We start from the raw sequence: 22142 nt of genomic DNA, 5'->3' as shown, positions 1-22142 counted from the left end.
AGTTGGGATTCTGGAGGGAAGTTCTTTAAACAATAACTTCTTCTTCTAATTATAAAAGTAATACATGTTGTCGAAAACTTGAAAAATGCAGATAAACCAAAAGAAGAAAATGAGAACTATCTATGGTTCAATCATCCAAAGATAGCCATCATTAACAGTCTGCCGTATGCCCTTCCAGAGCCTTTTGTTTTGGCCTAAGTGTATTATAAACACTTTCTTTTTTAACACAAGTGGAATCATATTGTTTTGTAGTGTGCTCTTTGTACTTAACTGATCCGTCACAAACATCTTTCCATGTCATTAAATCTTGGTCTACGATGATTTTTGCTGGCCGCATAATATGGCACGGTATGGCTATACCGCCATTTATGTAACCATTCTTGTTCTGTGTTCAGTTGATGTGCTCACTTCTTATTTGAATCACCTGCATCACTAAAGGCCTAAGCATACAATGAAATGGGATTTGGTCTGAAGGGCTGAGATCAAAACTGGAATATTATATAGTGGGGATGCTCAAAAAAGTATATGTTGGCTAAGTTCATGGTTGCCTGCTAATCATGAGGAATTGCCTCAGCTGAAGGAATACATGATTTAGCTCTCTGCCTACTTTTGAAAAAATTTTGGCTTTTCATCTGTGTTTACAAAACTGCACGTAGGCATAAGAAATGACAGATAAATTCATGTGCAAGGAACAGACTCACTCATTCACTCCTAGAATGTTGGAGCTGGAAAGGCCCTAAGAAATCATCCACTCTAATCCTCTCGTTTTGCAGAGAAGGAAACTGAAGCTCAGAGAGGTGCAGTCACTTTTTCTAGGTCACACAGGAAACCAGTGGTAGAGCCAGGATTAGACGAATTACCAGTCCCCAATGTTGTCAACCTCAACACTACAGACTATATTTTTATCTACATCATAGGCGTTAGAGCCACTATTTAATTATTTGTTTTTTTCTTATCAGTTCAATATTTTCTACTGGCCTAGAAAAGACAATGGGCTGTAAGTGACCTGAATTTCAAACCTTGGTTTTCTTATCGATTTGTGTGGCTCAGGACTAGCCACCCAATACGCTTCAGTTTTATCCTTAATAGAGCAATCAGATCATTATAAAATTGTAGCTTTGGACAGGAGCTTGGAGATTAATTGTTCCAAGCTTTCCATTGTACAGATGAGGCTGATGAAGGCCAGGGCAGATTTGTCACATTTCCAAGGTCACACGGCAACTTCGCGCAGGCCCAGAACCCATGATCCTTCCACCCTACCTCACCTGTCTCCTGTCCTGTCTCAAAAGGGTCATGGATGTGATTGTGTTTGATGAGTTAAACGGTGACATCAATGATGGGTGCTACTGTTCTTCTGTATAATCCTCATAATCCAATTTCTCTGTAATTTAGAAAAGCCAGGCTGAAGTCTGGCACTTAGGGCTACGTGGGACCAAAGGTGTGGTAGACACGGGCACACCCCCGGTCTATTTCTGAGTAGTAAGTTTCTTCCAAGGAACCATCTTATCAGCCCTTCAAGAGAGGGGAGAATGAAGTTCATTGTTAGAACTGGTATCATTACAACGCTGCGACAGATCGATTAGGTTTTGATGCTCAAAGAACAACGGGAAGGACTCTGTGGGGATCTCAGTCAACCAAAGGCAGGGCTTCCAACCAACGCACCTTTTGCCTTTTTACCTGGACACACCTTGCAGCACTTTCCATCTATTTTTTGAGGATACTTGCAGGGGTATCGATTGGGGCAGTGGATTTTCTTACACTCTTGCTTGGTGACATTACAAGTGCACAGCACACACTCCACAATGCCAAATGCCCGGAGGTTTGGGTGCCAGGACTCGCCATGGGAGTAGGTCTTTCCATTGGAAACACAGACTGGAAGAGAACACAGGACTGGAAATTAAAGGCTAGAGAGCCGAAACAGGCCCTTGTGCTCAGAACCCAAGCCCTGAAACCCTTAAGACATCAAACATCCTTTGTCCTTTTCATGGCTGTTGGATGTACGTTGACATAGCAGCCTCTGTAACCAAAAACAAAAACCACCCCCCCCCCCCCCCCCCCCCGCCAAACCAAAGAACAAGCTCAGTTCCTGTTCTACCACCACCAACTACTCAGGTCCTTTAGCAGTGGCCTCTGGATGCTCACAAGTACCCAGGCCATGGTGAGCCATCAAAAAATATTTCTGAAAGTGGAGGAATGTATCAGTGGATGAAAGCAGAGTTCCCTCTGCCCTGGGTACCTGATAAGGAACCGCTAGTAGAATTTAGTGTTAATACCTGCAGTTTCACAAAAGATCTCTATGGCCCAAGTGGATAGGCTCCTTGGCATGAAAATTTCCCAGAGACGTTGGCTGCCCAGGGAGGCTAGAGGCAGAAACTATTGCTCTTCCCAAAGGGCCAGTATTTCCAGATCCTGAAAGCAAATCCTTTCAGAATATCACATGCTACGAGAGTCTGATCCACCAACACAGAGAGGTATGGAGTTAATGGCGCTGGCCTCCCATCTGGCATGGGAAGGAAGGCGCTAATATGAGATCAAGAGGGAAAGGATCATGAAGGCAAGAGCCTTCCGTGCCTCTAATCTTCAGGCAATGTCCTCTGGCCCCCACCTCACAGTGGCTGTAGAGATTCCACAGCAGTGAATCACTGCCTGTCCTACAGATAGTCTTTGGTGGTCTCACATTTGTTGGGCCAGAAGTGAAGTCATAGGCCCCATGTTTTCTAAGGCGCCTTGCAAAGAGCAAGCATCTGAAGAACTGCAGGCCAAGGGGCCTATGAAGGGAAGGGGCCACAGGAACATCCTCTAATGTAAACCAACCAAGACATATCCGGCTCCCACTGTAAGACATGGAGCTAGGCTCCAGGATAAGAACTCCACTGGGTTGCAAATGGGGAGGGCAGAGAATAAGTTCTCTCCCTTTTTGAAAGTGCCAAGACATTCTGGAGATTTTAAGCCATGACTGGGACTGGGTGTGTTTCTCATTATTCCCATCACCTCATCATACCCAGGGAGACCTGTCGGCATCCCGATCAACAATATCTCTAGGGTGGGTTGTATCACTTGAGGCGGGGCTAGGCTGGGAGAAAGAGCCCCACTTGGGGCGTTTCTAGGAACTGACTGACTTGGCCGCAAGACAATGGACTCAGAAGGATGAATCATTGGGCTATTTCTTTCTCATCAAGTCCACTGGGTCACATTTGGAAATATGGATGATGTTGGCTGCCTTTTCCTGTCCTTTGCAAGTACTGCTAGAGTCCTAGGCGCTCTAGCAGGTCAATCCGTGCAAAGATTTCCAAGAACCCGAGAACCTAAATGAGAGAATTTCTCAAACTTACAGGGAGATAGAACAGGGACTTGACATGTGGACGGTGAGGTTCAGGGCTGGGGATGGAATCACGTGACAAGACCGGCCAGATGTGTCGTTCTCTCTCCTGCCCCCACCCTGCCTCTCTCTTCCCTTCTAGACAATGTGATCAAGTGGGTACATAGTCTGCTTCAAGCAAATTTAGGCCGGAGTCAAGTTCAAAATGGTGGAGTCCTATCACTTCTCCTCTTTGACTCAAGCAGGGGACCAGGCGCATGCCTCTCAGAGGGGCATGTCTGTTAGCAGGAAAGCTAAGGAGGACAGATAGGACCCCCAGTGTTATATAGCCGGGTTCCCTCTCCCCTAAACATCTGGACTAAGAGAACAATCTAGACTGGGTGAGAGCCTGCACTCTGAGATGCAGGAGTGAGAGGTCAATGCTCTAGAGGGAAATGCAGCCTTCTCCCCACCAACAGACACTCGAGATGATTCTGTATCATCCAGGTGAGGCATTGAGAGATGAGGGTGGGGGCAAGTGATTCTCCAGTGAACTATAATAGGTCAGGAAAGAACCACTGCATCCAAATCAATGGGAGCAATGAAAAAAATGTAAACCAGCTGGGCCTTTTGTATGACACAGAGAAAATCCAGGGATCAGCCTCTGCCCTGAAATGAAGAGGCCTGTGGAAATTATGGGATTTAGGGTTTTCAAAGTCCATTACCCCACAGGTTTCTTTAAGGCTTTGAAATACTTTCAGAGCAAATGGAATCTATTGGAGACAATTTAGGATTGAAAATCAAACTGCATCTTCACCTCCTACACCTCCGCATTTCATAAATTCATATCAGAATGCCTTGGAATTTAAAAATAATACATTTCAAATCAAACCCAGATCGATAGTAAATATTTCCAATTCTTCTAATATGTCACCACTTTTTATTAAGAGTTTTATTTTGCATGTTCTTCTTTTAAACCTGTTAGTTTCAAAAGCGATTCAATGTTTTTTATCTGTAATCTGAAATTTACATCTAACTCGTAACAGATGTGATCAACTAGCTTTGGTTTGACCAGCTTTGTTGAGATTTATAGTAGGAGTTCTTTGTAACGGATTGTTTTTCACCCGTGTTATTCAATCATTTGGTTTAATAATTTATTACTTTTAACCCGTTCAGGGAACTGGCTTTGATTTGTTTCTCCTTTATTTTTTTTTTTTTTAAAGATTTTATTTATGTATTTGAGAGAGCGAGAATGAGAGAGAGAGAGAGAGAGAGAGAGAGAGAGCACATGAGAGGGAAGAGAGTCAGAGGGAGAAGCAGACTCCCCGCCGAGCAGGGAGCCCGATGCGGGACTCGATCCCGGGACTCCAGGATCATGACCTGAGCCGAAGGCAGTCGCTTAACCAACTGAGCCACCCAGGCGCCCTGATTTGTTTCTCCTTTAAAGGAAACAAAACATGTTTGTGGTTTCATAAAAGGGAACCAGCTGAGCTCTTGCTCTGAAGAGCTGGTTGACAGGATGCCTAAAAAAGTAAGAAGCAGTCAATTGTTTGATTGAATTTCTCCTCCCCCCTGTGAACCTGATCAGTCCTCCTGGTGTGCGGCCAGGAGGTTTCTGGATTTCTTACTGGATTACTCATTTCTAATGACAATCGCCTCATGTGAATTAGAATCTCTGAGTGTGGGGCCCGGAATACGCATCTTTAGGAAGGGGCCAGGGGAGAATCCCGGGTGCCCTGAGGTATGAGAATTGCTATTTCTAAGGTGCGGGGTTAAGAGTTTCAAAAGCGTCTGGTGCTGAGTACCTGTGAATATCGGGTGCCCAACCGGAAAACAAACCACCTCTCTTTCCGTTAACGATCCAAGGAGCTTTCCCCAATGACCTGCGACCCCCTAAGGCAACTGCGGACAAACGCTGGGGGCTGCATCAGGTTCACCGCTTTCTTGCCTTTTGTCCTAAATAAAGACAGATACACCTGAAGTAGAAACTAAGCTCTTTGGGCTGTGTTTAGGGAAGTCCTGACAGTCTCTTGGAGTCGCTTGTCCACACTCGCTTGGAGGCTTGATGGTAAGTGTTGCTCGTGTGTCGGTCTGATATGCACAGGACACAGGGCCCTTTCCAGGTCCAGCCCACCAAAGACAGGGGTGGCGGGCAGCAGAAGTCCTGCTGCGGAAGTGGTACCAAGGGAGCGTGCCCCTTACCTTGTCCGTGCTTGTGTTTGTTGTTGATGACAATCTGCACAATGGTGCCCGATGCTTGCTGGGAATCCATAAGAGCTCCTCGGTGGCTTCTGGCCCCAGGAAAGCGGGGCAGACCTCCAGCCTGTCGGCTTGGTGGAGGGTCGTAATGAGAGCGGTGGTAGGAATGTCTCTGTAAAACGACAAGGAAAAACTCAGTCCCCCAAAGCCACCAGAGGGCAGGAAGGGAATGACACACACATCGAAGCCGTTTGATGACTTGTAGCGATGATCTGAGCTCTCTGATCTTAAATTAACTACGTGTCCACCCACACCGGTAACCACATAGGGATATGAAGTAGGAACAGCCTTGACAGCACGCTGAGATTTCTCTCTCTCCTTGCAGAAGACTGGGCAAGCTTCACAGACAAACCTCGGAGGGAGCAAACAGCCAAAAAAAAAAAAAAAAAAAAAAAAAGGGAAATAAAGTGTCCTTCCTGCCCCCAAGAACCTTACGTGTTAAGAGTTAAGGTACTAACCTGCAAGGCCAGGCAGAGTGGGACAGAGACCATGGGGGAAGTAGAAATTGCTATGCGAAGTAGGAAGAGAAAGAGAACTGTCTGGGGAGGGTTTGTGACCTGGGCCATGAAGGGCGGACAGGCAGAGTTGATGGGGAATATTCCAGGCAGCCATTTCCAAGTTGAGAAGGTGTAGCAAAGAAAATAGAGTCCATAAAAGGGAACAGTTGAAGGATAACATTCCAAAAGCGGGTTGCAGCCCGATCATGGAGCACTTGAAATGACAGGCTAATAAGGGGTGAGGACTTGATTCAGTAGGCGACAGAGGTGAGGGTGTGGGAGCCTTTGAAGGATTTTTTTTTTTTTTAAGCAGGGAAAGAGAACTATGTTTCCAAGCAGTGATCCTTGATTATGTATAGGGTGAACTGGATAGGAGGAAGAGATGGGACCCAGGGATAGTCACGATAAGATGCACTGAGACTCAGAGGCGCCTGGGTGGCCCAGTCGTTAAGCATCTGCCTTCGGCTCAGGTCATGGTCCCAGGGTCCTGGGATCAAGCCCCGCATCGGGCTCCCCGCCCAGCGGGAAGCCTGCTTCTCCCTCTCCCACTCCCCCTGCTTGTGTTCCCTCTCTCGCTGTGTCTCTCTCAAATAAATAAACACAATCTTAAAAAAAAAAAGCACTGAGAGTCTCAATGCAGCCAATGGCATGAACGAACGAATGAATGAATGCATGCTGTGGTCCCTAATAAAAGCTTAGAGTCTTGTAGTCCAAATGATGCAACCATTGCTCTCTTGGCAAGGGTTCGACACATGATGAACCCACCATTCTGCTACCACCCCTCTCCCAGGAACTGGGGAGCATAAAGGCAGAGGAAGATGGAATGAATGAAGACAAGACGCTAAATCGAAAAGCCAAATAAATAACATTGTGTTTTAGGGGCAACTGTTGGGGTAAAGGAGGGGTGACCCACTGAAAAATCTTTTGCAGGCCATTAGGAAGATCCTTATATTCAGTGTTAGAAATGGCAGGGGACCTTGGAAGGTAGTTATGAGATCCTCTAACCCCACCAGCCCATAAAACATTTATTACAGTTATGTTCCATAGACACACATGTTGCAAATTTAGCTTTGGGAATTATCATTACTCTCTTGGGTGGGGGGAGGCATTGGTGGGAGAAGGGGAGAGAGAACAGAAGCCGGAGGAAGAGAAAGAGAACATAACCCTCTAAATCTAAGAAGAGTCACCATGCCGATGCATTGCTAGAAAATCTCACATAAATAAGAATTTGCATCAATTTATTATCACGTACACAGATGGGATTCTCAGTGCAAATATTTTTCGTTCCCACAATGGCTCATATGTCTTTTTCACTTGCATTCCACAAAGACCATTACAGATTGTTCTGTCCTTTCTGGAGTGTGGCAAAGTTTTGCCAAAGGAGCGCAGAGAGGACGGTTTGGCTGGTGGGTGTCCTACCGATGATGCTAAAGGGAGGGAGTTCAACGGGGCTAGAATTTGCAGGAGAAAAGGCCACTGACGCAGGATCAGCAGCAAGTACAAGAAGTTCTGATTCATGAGGGAGCGAACAAAGTGAAAAGCTGTTCTTTGGTACCAGGCACTCAGACCCTGGACATACGGTAAGGGCGGAAAAAAAGATCCAAAACCACCACCAAAACCAAAACCAAAAACAAAGAACAACAACAAAAACCCCAAAAAACAAAAAAACACAAAAAAAACCCAAAAAACCTCAAGGATTTTGATCAGCCCCCCAGAACCTCGCCTTGTTTAAAGCTTTTGTTTTACAGACAGAGAAACTGAGGCCAGGCAGGGTTTTATTTCGGATGACGGTGAAGATCGAGTTTTTGGAGATGGCAGTAGAGTGAGGAGGTGGGGGGCGGGAGGAAGATGAACAGGAAGAAGAGGAGGAAAGGAAGGATAAAGCGGGAGAGGGAATGTGTGGTCAAGCTCAGTAGGCTGCAAATATTTGGCTAAAAGCTGCTCTGAAGAAAATATCAAAGTCTGCCAAGATAGGGGCACCTGGGTGGCTCAGTCGGTTAAGTGTTCAACTCTTGGTTTCGGCTCAGGTCATGAACTCAGGGTCTTGGGATCGAGCCCTGCATTGGGCTCTGTGCTCACTGGAGAATCTGAGAGTTTCTCCCTCTGTCCCTCCCCACCTCAAATAAATAAATAAATCATAAAAACATGTTTGCTAAGATAGCAAGGTCCAGGGGTGCCTGGGTAGCTCAGTTCATTAAGCATCTGCCTTCAGCTCAGGTCATGATCCCAGGGTCCTGGGTTCGAGTTCCGCATCGGGCTCCCCGCTCTGCGGGGAGCCTGCTTCTCCCTCTCCGCCTGGTGTTCCCCCTCCTGTGCTGTCTCTCTCTCTCTCTCCCTCTCTGTCAAATAAATAAATAAAATTAAAAAAAAAAAGATAGCAAAGGCCACTACAGTTTTCACAACCGGGGGCGGGGGATGATGTGTGATTTTGATCGAGGGTAATGGCTCTTTTAGAGTTGTTCCCCTAAACAAAGGAATGAAAGAGGCTTACCAGGGACCATTCTGACCTTGTACCTTACAGCAAGGGAGAAAAAGACATTAATGCCTTGGAGTGAAACTGGAGCTTATCTTCAAACCCAGCTGTGAACAGCCTGCTTGAGAGAGCAGGTCAAGACTAGTCAGGTAGAAATGGCCATGTAGCTATGCTTTGTTTTATTCTGCTCAATATTTTGGCATTATTTGATTTCCTGACTTGAAGTGCTGATAATTCTCTCAGGCTTTTTTTAAGGATCTATCTATCTATCTATCTATCTATCTATCTATCTATCTATCTATCTATCTATCTAAGTAATCTCTACACCCAACACGAGGCTCAAACTCACGACCCGGAGATCAAGAGTCACGAGCTCCTCCAACTGAACCAGCCAGGCGCCCCTATCTCAGGCTTTTGAGGTGGTTCTCACACACTTCTTTTCTGGTCGTTGGAAAACCCCCATTATTGTAGAAAGTTCCCCAGGAATTTCTTCCTTACATGTCCTAAGGTCTAAGATGGAAGGGTTTTATTGGCAGAGACAGGAAAACAGGACAGTTCAGGAAAAGCCTTCGAAGTGCCTTCATGGCTGTGAATCTAAAGTTATCACAAAATAAAAAGTTAATTTACAAAATGTCTTCAACGGGGCGCCCGGGTGGCTCAGTCGGTTAAGCATCTGCCTTCAGCTCAGGTCATGATCTCAGGGTCCTGGGATCAAGCCCCACATCGGGCTCCCCGCTCAGCGGGGAACCTGTTTCTCCCTCTGCTGCTCCCGCTGCCTGTACTCTCTCTCTCTCTCTCTCTCTCTCTCTCTCTCTTTCTGTTAAATAAATAAATAAAATCTTTTAAAAAATGAAAAAATAAAAATAAAAAATGTTTTCACAATGTGTTGTAATCCACACAGCCATGAGCATTTTACAGCCCCCTGGGACCATCCCTGTCTGGGAGACACCTGTGCCAGTTTCCTTCCCAAACCATTGTTCTGACAATGTGAGTGAGACATGGATTTCTATCTGTTTCCTATTGTTTCTATCCCTAAAGTTTTCACTTTTCTAATGGTAAATCTCTGAATAATCTTTTGGGGGTAAAATCAGAGCTTGGCTGTCATCCAAAACAAAATTCTGCTTGTTTCCATGTTTTGGCTTTCCACCCTGCGTCTACTTCTCCCTCCCTATAACACACACACACACACGCACACACACACACACACCCATGGTACTAGGACCATTGCATGTGAAATTGTGATCTAGAAACCAAACAGAAACCATTTCAGGTTTTTACAAAGGAGCCATAATTGAGCCACTGGTTGTCCTTCCTGCACACTTCATAAAACTTGGTAAAGGGATGGTTTTCAACCCACTTGGCAAAATAAAGCAATCACCTGTGTTCCTATTGAACTGAGGTTTTCAAGGGTTCCCTGTAAATATGAACGCTCTATTAAAGTGACAGTCTACCAGATTGGCAATGTGTTGTTAGGGCTGCCATTTTTGATCCCATACAGAAAGTTGGGCCTGCAAAAGATATTCAGAAGGGCTTCTCCTACCTTCTCATTTTTGGCTGGTCAAGAGTCAGCAACGAGTTTGAAACATTTCTCTCTGATGTGGGACAAATTCCCGTGCATTAACATTCACAAAAAGCCCCTCACACACATTTCACCCCACCTGCAATACCCATTCCTTCAACTCGTAGTTCTTGGGTGCCAACTATGTGCCAGGTACATATTTTTCTATTACTACAGTTGCTATTTATTATTCAAATCACATCCCACAATATCTACCCCTTTTGGAACAAAGGAAAATATTTATTTGTAATAAAGTGGAACCATCTGGACATTTTGGTCTACTGGGCCCATATGTTTGTTTCTAAAGATAGGTCTTGAACTCCTCTGAAAATCACTAACTATTTCAAGGCCCTGCATTCTGTACCTGACCTCTTTTGCTACAGAAAGTACGGGATTAAGTTCAGCCCCATTGCCAGCAGTTTCGGAAGAAGGACGAGACTGAAAGACAAGGGTGGGGTTGGAGGCAGCATAAAATGAAGTCAAGAAGAATGGCGGATCAATGGTCTCACCAGCAGGACCGCCGAGCTGGCCACAATGCTTAGCGCTGACACCCAACTGAAGGTGTCTGAGACCCAAATTCGGTGAGAAGGGCATGTGGTTGATGGCTGCAAATTTAGTCATTCTCAACGTCCTACCACAATAAAAAATGAGGGCGGACAAAAGGAGGAAATTCACAACACAGAAGACGGAGACTGGCATCATCTGTCGGGATATGGAAGGAATCTCACTTCCTATAAAGCAGATAGAGCTCGATGGCAAAAATTCTTCTTAGTTTTTTTTTTTTTTTTACGTTTTTATTTAAATTCCAGTGAGTGAACCTACAGCACAATAGGAGTTTCAGGTGTACAAACATAGTGAATTCACACTTCCTTACAACACCTGGCGCTCTTCACAACAGGTGCCCTCCTGAATCCCCATCCTCTACTTCACCCACCCTCGGGGTCCATATGAACCCACAAACTGGGAAGCCCATCCTCTCTTGCAGGAGTGCTGCTTGTTTTGAGATATCCAGAGTATTGTTCTCCACCCCACCCACAATCCTTCCACACGCCTTCAGAAATGGCAGCATCTAGAAAATGACAGGACCCGAGAATAAAGCACACAGACATCACTTCAACTCGCTGCTGAGGGTGTGTTGGTGATCTGGGGGCATGCAAGTCAGAAGCAGTGCTGGGAGGTTCATATTGGCCATTTTATTATGTCCCCACCAACACCTTCCTCACACCTTCCCTATCCTTGGTTTTGCCCCATAATTCCCTAGGCTCTGGCCTTCTATACAGTCCTTATTGAGAACTAATTCCACAGGTTTAAAAAAATCATTCAAATGTTATATACTGCAAAACGAATTGATGCTCATTGGAAAGCATCCAATGATACAGAACAGAGAGAGTAAAAAATCATGCCCTCCCTTTCCCCCTACCCACTTCCACCCCTGAGATTACCACTCGTAATGTGTTGGTATATGACCTTCCAGATCTTTCCGTATGCATTCACATTCATGCACACACACACAAGTTTTACATAAGGAAATGATAGTAGAAGTTGTATCGTGCACCTTGCTTTGTTCAAATAACTTATCTTGGGGATCCCTCCATTCGAGTACTCTTCGACGTCCTGCATTCTTTTTAACAACAGCACCAGGTCCCACAGATTGGGTGTATTCAACCAAGCCCCTGTTGCTTATGTTTGGGTTCCTTCCATTTGTTTTGCTCTTAGGAAAATAATGCTGCATTGAATGCCCCATACACTTTTTTATACAGGGGTCCAGTGAATGCCCGTGTATGTACTGTGGACGCCTTTGTACATTTTGTGCATTTTCATAAATCCTTCAGTATGATAGATTCCTTGAACTAGAACATCTCCTTTTCAGATTTTAAGACATTTGAGGTACGGCTGTACTTCAACATACGTTTTTGAGAGAGGGATGGCATTTTGTCAGTTACTTTGAAATACACAGGGACAAGAGATGCTGTTGCTATACACAGAGAGGCTTTCTGTGAGGTTAGCCCTGAGAATGGGAATGAGATAATGCAGGGTGGGGAAGGAGTATGCAGCCTGCTACCTTTTCTCTCTTGCAGCTGTATGACTGAGAGCCTAAGGCTTAGGAAAGGCTTTATGGAGACCTGTCCACAGTACCTCTGCCGAAAGGATGGGCGGACCTACCTTACAGTCCCACCGAAGGTCCTCACTACCAAGGACAGAGGTAGTGACCTGTCTTCTTTCCAGAAGACAAAGATTTGGCAAGCCATCCCGAAAGGCTAACAATTTCTGATCTATGTGGGGGTACCTAAGGGCTGGGGCTGTGATTTCTTTGTGTTCATGTCCTGGCCCTAGTTACCAATTATACAGTGTACTTAAATGGCTAGAGGTTGGTGATAATGCCATTTAATTTTCTGAGTAAAGGGAAAGAGCAATGGTGTTAGAAATGGGCCCTTTTATGGAGTTGCTGGGATAATAGCCATGGAGAGAGGAAAGTTTGGCCTGGTGCTGTGGAGGGTTGAATTATTTGAACTATTCACACTTACTGCTTCTCTGTTGGCAGGTTGCCGGAAGATATCACCATCAGAATGTTCCCACGACAATTCTCCATCCCCTGTTTATTATAAAATAAAGAAAGAGTCATACATACATAGAAGGGAAAACCATCACCCTTGTGACCTAGCCACGTTTTTGGTTCTATGATCCCAAATTTCTCCAGACTTTTAACTGTTGTTAAGATGGCTATCCTTCCGGGCACCTGGGTGGCTCAGTCGGTTGGGTGTCTGACTCTTGATTTCGGCTCAGGTTATGATCTCAGGGTCGTGAAATGGAGCCCCGCACCAGGCTCCACGCTGTGTGTGAAGCCTGCTTAAGATTCTCTCTCTGCCACTCCCCCGTCTCTCTCTCTCTGTCTCTGTCTCTGTCTCCCTCCCGGAAAAAAAAAAATGGCTGTCCCTCACAAAGTGACCCTGAGAGATTTTTCTCTGGGTCTGCCTCATTTTTCAAAAACAACTCTGAAGAAAGTTGACACTTTTTGAAAGAGCCCATCCATTCACACTGGACAAAATTTGGGAAACAAAAGGGAAAATAATAACTTTCCACTGTGATATAGCCATCAGCCTCACCTTTGCTTATTTTATTCCAGTGACAGTTAAGTATTTCACAGGTCGTACATAACTTGTGTTTAAACTACACTTCAAAAATGAGAGTTTCGAGGATTAGGTCTGTCATAATTTGTTAAATTCACCCTTACGTCTCTGAGAAGTTATGACCTGGTCTGAAAGTTAAGGTAAAACTTCTGGTGGCTGGAATGTTTACGTAACTGATACCCAAGATGTACTCCTCTGTTTTTGCCTGAGATTCCTTCTTTTGGGTCTGTGTGTTCTAGTCTCTGAACAGTGAACACCTATCATTGCCTCATTGTCAGAGTACTGCTAGTAGGAGGAAGATCCTACTTTTAGCCTTCAGAACAACACAGCACAGACAGTGATATTCCTCAGCCGATTAAAGATCACAAACCACAGGACAATTTCCTAGGTTATTACCTTGTGTTATCGATGACCAAGCGAGCTGATGGGAAGGGCTTGGTCTTACTCTTGGTATCAGTGAAACCACGTATTTCACGGGATAACGGGAAATACCAGAAAGTATCAGCGTTAAGAATTTTCTATTTGAATTTATCCCTCGAGCTTTCAAAATCTGCTTGGACATAGTAACATGTTACGGGTTCAAGGAGGTGGTAGTACTATGAGGGAAAATTAGGTAATATCATTGGGTTTTAGGACTTGCAAAATACCCCAAAATTCCTTTGATAGCAATATTATCAGGTAGTGATATGTAACGAAGTTATGGCTTTAACTCTTCATGATGTAAAGATCATCTCATGGAAAAAAAAATAATGCGTGGTCAAGATGTGCTTGGGAGAGGGGTGCCGGGTGGCTCAGTCGGTTAAGCATCTGCCTTCTGCTCAGGTCATGATCCCAGAGTCCCTGGATCGAGCCCCACGTCAGGTTCCCCGCTCAGTGGGGAGTCTGCTTCTCCCTCTGCCCCTCCCCTCTCTTATGTTCTTCTCATTCACTCTCTCAAATAAATAAAATCTTTAAAAAAAGATGCACTTGGGAGATATGGACTAGGTGAGTGATCAGTTAAGATATAATCATGGAAAGCTTCCTAAAAGAATCAGTCATGTCTTTAGAAGTAGACACTATAGGGCATAAACATACGGTGATGTGGGCAGAGGGGAGCCTGACCGAAGGGAATGGCATTTGCAAAGGAGCAGAGCTTTGGAAACAGTGAGGAACACACTGGAGACAGCCAGCAAGGTGTGGCTGGAGTAGAAAGTTCAGATGTCAAACAAGAGAAATGGGGATGGTGGAGAGAAAGAAAGGAAGGGGGGGAGTGGGTGAAGAGAGAGGTAAGGAGGGAGGGAGACTGGTTGTTGATGTAAATAAGGGTGGTAAATAATTGCTGTATAGACTTCAGAAAGAGGCTAAAGAATTCACATTTTATCTTGCAACCAATTTTTATGTAGAGGTTCCTACAGTAAAAGATGGTGATTTGTGGCAGCTTCTCCTGGTGATGGAGTGTCCCCTACCTGGGGAGCACCTGGAATCTGGGAGGCCAAACAAGAGCCTGTTGTAGTAACATGTGACAGGCCCTGAGACTCTCTGCAATCATGGAGAAGGGGCAAACCAGACTACTTCAGATAAAAAGGCCATGATAAGATCCCAACGGGAGATCTGATAACAGAGGAGGATGGCAAAAGAGCATACAGTGTGAAAGGAGGCTAAGGTGGGGGTGGTGGCGGGAGGGCCCCTGGGTGGCTCGGCTGGTTGAACATCTGACTCTCGATTTCAGCTCAGGTCATGATCTCAGGGTCCTGGGATCGAGCCCTGCATCTGCTGGGCTCCATGCTCAGAGGGGAGTCTGCTTGAGGATTCTCTCTCCCTCTCCTTCTGCCCCTCTCCCCTGCTCTCTCTCTCTCTCCCTCTCTCAAGTAAATAAATAAATCTTTAAAAACATTTAAAATGAAAGGATGCTAGCCTTGCAAATTTGAACAGCTGGGAAATGGCACTGCCCTTGACAGTGAATGAGTAGGGATGAACTTAAATGTACTTGGTCCCTTTTCGCTGGCAGTGGTGAGTCGAAGCTTTGTCGTGAGCCAGATGAAAATAGGGGACCAGAGAGTAGACGGGAAACCAAAAGAGATTCACCAGCAAATGGCAGAACACAACGGAAAAGCTATAGGATGTGTTTTCGAGCCTAATCTAAGTAGCCCAAAGAGAACAATCACAAAAGAAAAATGCTAGAAGAGCTTTCCTCACCAAACACGCCCTTTGCAAACATAGATTTAATGGTTGGTACTGACATGGAAGGTTTACTTAGCATGACCCTCTGAGAAGTTCCATTTATTGCATTTAGACCCTAGAGTCTTGAACGGGCTTTTAGACAGTGTCTTGAAATACTTAGAGTCCAGGCAGAATCCCAAAGCAGGTAGTCCCTGTTAAGTGAGCAGAGAGGTGAGATGGCACGGGAGCGGATGGCTAATGTCCTGCAACCCAAGTTCAGAGGAACGTGTCACAACACCTAAGCACTCATAGGCAGGGATCAATTGGAATGATTTCACCTCAATTATAAACTCCTGGAGCCATTACTTCTGTATATATCTTCTCAAGTAAGAATGACTACTATTTCGGTTGCCTTTGAGATTTTGACGTCATCGAAATGGCATTCGCTAAGCTGGAATGTTCTGTATGCAAGGAGTCATTCTATATAATTTGAACCATAGTTAAACTGGAAGAATCTTCTTTGGCGTTCACATTTTGTTCAGCTGTGACCTGGGCCAAATCTGTCTGGAGAGCTGATTATAGGTCTGTCCATTTACCATCTCAGACACTATAGTTTAGATATATTGAAGATATATCTAAGGGACAAAATACAACAAAGAAAAAAAAATTAGCACCAGTACCCTAAAACCTGTTCTGTTGCTTTTTTTTTTTTTTCTCTCCTGATTTTCTGGACAAATTATCTCAAAAGGGAGCTTCTTTTTTCAGCCAAGGCTTTATTTAAAAAACAAAAAACAAAAACAAAACAAAACAAAAAAACACTGATTCTAATGGAGACAGATGGATTCTAGTTAATTCCGAGAAGCAACAAGATGTAATTTTAACCAATTTTTAAAACCAAAATGAAAAACAACTCTAGTGTACTGTATGTCAAACAATATTCGTTTAACCTTAAAAGCCACATGTGTTGTTTATTCAAACCTCAATTATATTCTGAGTGGTACCCTATGGAGCTAAAATGGCTTGGCTTTCTGGTAATGAGAGAAATGGGGAACAAGCATTTGAAAAATGGTCAAAAGCTAGGCTACAATTCAGACTGTTTATAACTCCCATTGCTTCCATTAATCTCTGGCTAGCTTGAGTAAGTCACAGAAGTAAACCCTGTCCTCTCAAAAGGACTAAGTGTACAATGAGATTATTAGATATCCATAAAGATAAGCCTCAGAAAGCAAAACTACGCCAGCATGTGGCCACATCTGAACCACACATAACATCATAAATAGCGTGTCCCATAGGTCCCGATGGATCTGGGACAACCCAGTTTCACGCCTCTTTTTCTGGCAGGCATAATTACTAAGATGGCCCTCTCACTTTCAAAAGTGTCTTGGTTTGGATGAGAAGATACGCAGTCGCTCTAATCATAAGGCACATGGAAAGGAAATGAATCCCCGAGACCGGGGAGGGGTTGGGGGGAGTGGGGAGTGATCCCTGTGACAAGGGAAAGTGATCTCTGTACTTCCAGAGGAACGTGTCGAAATCAGCAGAATCAGGGCAAGTAGTGAAAGGGCTTTTGAGGGAAATCAGGAGAGTGCGGAGAGGAAGAAAGCGATTGTCCTATCTCTGAGACCTACTGTGTGCCAGGTTCTGGGGTGGGCCACTTGATAGCCAGGAGAGAATACTCAAGCTGGAGAGGAAAGACAGAGTGGAAGCAGATGACTTGGGGGGCCTCTGCCAAACATCCAATTCTATAAATTCTGTTGAGAGGGAGCAAGCATGCTGAAATTTGAGCGAAGCTTTGAAGAACCTGGGTAGAAGGATTCCCCGCTGGTAGACCTTGGAGCTAACAACAACGATATATAGTACTGCGAGAAGTCCCCCAGTGTTTTGTAGATAGTCATGTTTTCTAGAAAATACTTTGCTGTCAAATAGAGCACTTTATTCTTGGGGCTGTCAATACAAGCTCTTAGAATTTTCAACAAACTATGTGCTTGAGAAACACTAAGACACAGACAAGGGGGAGCTCCTGCCAAGAGTAGCTAGCCAAATCTGAAGAAGAGTACAAACGCATTTATCCAGAAAAATCAGAAATACATACTTTTTAAAAAGAGCATTATGGGAGACGCGTGTGTTTGCGAGAGCAAATCCTGGGGAGGCAACAGAGAAGCTATTAGCTGGATGGTACCCACAACCCACACTCTGCTCTTTCAGTGGCTACGTAGATCCAAGTTGACAGTTAGAAATGGGGTCTTTGCGTCATCCCCATAAATCTGCTGGAAGCGTTACCATACCTGGCCCCGGGGAACAGAGTTGTCACGAAGTCTGTTCCCCCCAGTGGCCTCAGAGTTCAGAGTCCCCAGAGTTGCTCCGTATCCCCAAGTTGAGAGGCAACAGGACAGTCATGGCTAAGAGAACAGCCCATGCCCGCTAGACTGCCTGGGTCCAAACCCTGGCTCTGCTCCTTCTTGCCTGGGTGACTTCAGGCACGTGATGAACCCCTCTGAGCCTTAGTTTCCTTATTGCTAAAATGGAGACGATAACAACCTAGGCCGGAGGGTGGTGGGGATGAAATGGGTTAGTGTGTGCAAAGAGCTTAGAACGGGGCCTGGCCCACCAAGTGTCATTCCCCCTCTTCTTCTCATCTTTTCCCTCCACTTCGTCCTCCTTCTCCTCGAGAGTAGCTTCCCATGGGGAAAACCCAACTTAAGGACTCCCATGAGCATGCGAGGTGTCTAACAAGGCAATCGGCTCCGGATTAAACAAACAAATGAAGCCTAGCAGTAAGAAAAACATTTATGCCTGCGCGTAGGAAAGGGAGTCCTTTCATTTTGAAATCATTCCATTCGGAAAGCCAGGATCCTGGATGCAGAAAACAAAAAACAAAAAACAAAAAACAAACAAAAAAACAATGGCCACGAGAATGCTTTCAGCTCATTCCTTCTGAACTGGCTGAGATTCTCTCATCATTATGCTAGCCGTCTCCTTACTGTCCTCTTTGTCAGAGAGGTGGTTGAGTTTCAGTGAAATCCCTCGTTCTCTCTTGGTTTAAAATGAGGCTGAAGAGGACAGATATCTGCTTCATTGGGAGAGAGTGCAATTTTATAGTCCCAAAGTGGAGTGGTCAAAGTCCAAGTACCCAAAATAAAGAGAGTCCCAAGCTACCACATCCATACATGGAAAACAACAAGCCGATGGAGAAGGGAAGCTCAGAGATCTAGCAACGTTTACTGCTGGTAAACCTGGGAATGAATGGAAAGCAGTCGGTTTAAGGTCCTTCAGTCCACAAATACTGCACTAGCCCCCTGGCCCTATATCCAAAAAGGACTGGGATGTCTGGCGGGACTAGGGGACACGGGGCTGGTTTTAATGGCTAAAGCCAAGGAGTAAGTGGATGTAGTCCTTCCAGTGATTTGCTTGAATAACTGGATCCTGGTATCCACTGTCCACTTCACCCGGGCTATGGAGACTTGGACTTGTTAAGTTCTTACTGTTGTGTGACAGAGGTAATATTCAAATCTGACCTCCCCTGCCTGACATGGCTCCTCTCACTCACATTTCTTTTCCCCTCTCTTTAGGCTGTCAGTTGACAAATCAGACTAATTTCTAGAAATACCCGGGTCTAGACACATGAAGACTATTCCAGTGAGAATAATGGACACAGGCAGTCATGGCATCCCTTGGAGTACTTAAAAGGACAGGGCTGGAGGAAGAGTGGCTTTAACCTGTGAAGAAATACTTGCTCTGACGTGCTTCGCTGGCGATTCCTTATTTTCCTTGTAAAACCAGACAACTATAGACATGAAAAAACCCCCAATCCCAGAGCAGGATGGGGGCATTTCTTCCACATGGCCAATCAGGAATCGGGGCTATTCGTTTGTTAAGCTCAGTATGAAAGTCAATGCGGTCTCATCCGTGGTCTGAAGGGCTTTCTAAGAAGAAACATTCTAGACCTAAGAGACACGCCAAGAAGGAACACGATGAGCACGGTGGGTGGGAGGGCTGGGCGCGTCAGCAAGCACGTGGGGGTGAATTCTGAGCACAGGGGATGGAGAGAGAACAAAAGAAAGCTGGAAAGTTTCTATGGAAAAAGAAAGGTTCTGGTGGGGATTTAGAAGAAGAGAGGAAGGCCTAGGGGGGGATATCTCTCGGATGGTCCCACCTTCATGAACATGAACGGGTCACCTGAGGACAGGGCTCAGTAGTGGTGGTCAGACTCTTCTATCACTCTGAAAAGATCAGGGTGTTTCAGCACATTTCGAAGTTTAGGTGAGAGCACAGCACCTCAAAAACCATAAGTGATGGAGTTCATTTTGATATTTTTTTTGAGAAGTGTGGCTCACTAACGATGTTTCCTTCCTTATCATTATGACCCAGCGATGGTAGTGTTTCTGCAGGAAATGCGGACAAAAGCAAAAACAATGCTAGACTGAGACATGAGCGTCTACATTTGGAGGTGCTGTTATTTTCTTCAGTTTTGTTTGATTTTGAGAACTTTGAAAACTTGGGTAGATTTTTATGATGTTAAAAAAAATGAACTACCTTGTGCACCACTTCCCTCAAGATCTCTGGGTTCCAGCCAAGATAGCATCTCAGGTGTAATTTTGCTGTTTTATTGGAAAGAGAAATCAAGAGTCTTAGGTAAAAGGGCACTTGTCTTGAGTACTGACAAACTGCTTTTAAACAGTTGCTTCCAGTTTTCAGTTACCTTGTGGAAGTTCATAGAAGTAGCTCAATTTCATAAAAAGAGATTCAATTTTCTCCTTCAGCTCTTTGCAAACGTGTTGGATAAATGAGCTTGGGTTGCGTACGTTGGGAGTTCAGTCATCTCTCCTGCCTCCCTAGCTAGGACTGTACGTGGAGTGCTGTCAAGAGTTTTCAGAGCTGTAGCTCTCTTTCTTTTTAATAAATCCACCATAAGCTATGCTTAATTCTATGCTAGGGGACACAGAGGAAGAAAGTGTTCCTTTCTCAGTTAAGGAGCCAAGACCCATGAAACAATGAACAATACAAGAAAACATTTAAATGCTGGGCTCTATAAACCAGACTGAGCCCTGAAAGTGGTCCAAGAAGGAGCTCAAGGAGGACTACAGTTATCAGGTCGGGCTCTTTAGAATGGGTGCGACTCAGGCTGGGCTCTTGAAAGATGGGTAGGATCGTAATCTGCAGAAGAGAGGAGGGAAGCTATTCCAAGCTTGGGTGGGGGGGGGGGGTAAGAGCTAAGAGAGGCACATAACAGGAGTGAAAGTGGGAAGGAACATGGCATATTTGAGGACAAAGAGAACAGGCAGCCTGGAGTAGAAGGTGTGTGTGGGTTGGTGTCAGACAAACGAGGATGAGTAATAGGTTAAGGAAGGGTCAGCTTGCTTTATAGAGCACCTTTAAAAACAATCTGAAGACACTGGATAATGTGGTAAGACATGGTAGGCACTGACCAACACGATCAAGTAGTTGCATAAGAAGAAAAGCCTGGACTCGAGTAGTATGTGCGTGTACAATGGAGGAAGAACAGTCATAGGCTCCTGCAGCCCAAGGTGGCCAGCTTCATGGGGAGATCAGAAGTCAGGGATCCTGGGAATGTAAGACTGTCATTGGCTATGTCCCTAACCTTTGAGTCCTACCTCCCTTGCCCTGGGGTGCAGGGAGCAAGAGAAACGTGGTGTGCATTGAGGCTGGAGGGACAGCCCTAGGAGTCTTCTTTCACCTCCCTCACGAGGTCTACCCCTCTTCATTAGTCGCTTGTCCAACCCCTTTCCCTGTAGCACCTGGCACAGTTGCCATTTCATATCTACTCGTGTCATTATTTGATAAATGTGTCTTCCCCACTACACTCCGCAAGGGCAGGTCCCTTGTTTGTTTCGTTCACCATTTTATCTCCAGCACCAGCACAGCGCTCGGTACTCGGGGGTTGCTCCAGAAATGTCTGCTGGGTGAAAGAAGGTAGACATTTCCATTCTTTCAGCCTATAAGGAGAGAGCGGTGGGACAAAGGTGTTCCCCTGTGGTTGCGAGTGGGTAGGTTGAGGCCACAATGGGAAGAGCCGGGCAGTATGGTTACTCTTCTAGGATTAGCTGCCTGTGCCAACGTGTCACGCATGTTCTCTCTCCCCCTCTACGCCCTTGCCCTAGGAGAGGTCCCTTGTCACGTTCCCATGAATGGCTCCCACCAGGGAGTGTAAGAGCTTGGGACTCTAGAGCCAGGCTGACAAGGTTCGAATTCTAGCTCTGCCACTCACTGCCACATATCCTTGGGCCAATCACGTAGCTTCCCCGCCTCAGTCTCCTCATCCATAAAATGGGGCTAATAACAGTTCTAACTTTGTTGGGAGGCTTAAACAAGGTATTACGCACGTAAGTACTTAGACCACAGCCTGGCACAGAGTAAGTGTGACATATGTACACTGTCTACATGGGCTTGGCTCTCAATACAGCGAAGAGCCTATCCCCCAAACCTCTCCCTTGTCTAGAGTCCAAGTACATAGCCTTCCCCTTTGCTTTGGCAAGGTAGGCAGGAGACGGGAAGCAGAAATGATAAGCGGTAGATGGGGAAGTTGGGGGTGGGTTTGGGTTTGAGGCTTGCCTGCCCAGAATGTGGCAGTTGTACGAGAATTTTCTTCTGATCAAGTTTCCCTTCAGGTTCCAGTGGCTGTTTGCATGCCACTTCCAGTCCAGATGAGGTTTGCTCAAGTGCCAGCAAGGACATGCCCCCTGCCAATGTTCTCCTGACCACCCCAGCCTCAAGGACGGGTCTAAATCCCCGAGGCTGGGGTTGAGATCCAGTCCATGGCTCAGACTGCCAT

The 22142-nt window shown here is 45.4% G+C and overlaps 1 protein-coding gene across 7 annotated transcripts in view; it reads right to left on the bottom strand.

Annotated features, from left to right (window-relative positions):
- Positions 1-22142, bottom strand: part of CHRDL1 (chordin like 1) — a 114670-nt gene that overhangs the window by 11120 nt on the left and 81408 nt on the right. For 3 of the 7 annotated variants that reach the window (XM_027609375.2, XM_027609376.2, XM_027609377.2), the window contains exons 7-9: positions 12611-12678; positions 5501-5669; positions 1663-1872 (exon numbers count right to left, since the gene is read on the bottom strand). In XM_027609375.2, the coding sequence (XP_027465176.1) occupies positions 1663-1872; positions 5501-5669; positions 12611-12678 (447 nt within the window). The remainder of the gene's footprint in view (positions 1-1662; positions 1873-5500; positions 5670-12610; positions 12679-22142) is intronic. The other 4 variants (XM_027609379.2, XM_027609380.2, XM_027609381.2 and 1 more) reach the window with 2 other exon arrangements.

Source organism: Zalophus californianus, chromosome X, assembly GCF_009762305.2.
Source record: "Zalophus californianus isolate mZalCal1 chromosome X, mZalCal1.pri.v2, whole genome shotgun sequence".
NCBI classification, from domain to species: domain Eukaryota; kingdom Metazoa; phylum Chordata; class Mammalia; order Carnivora; family Otariidae; genus Zalophus; species Zalophus californianus.
This window is presented reverse-complemented; position numbering and strand designations above follow the sequence as displayed.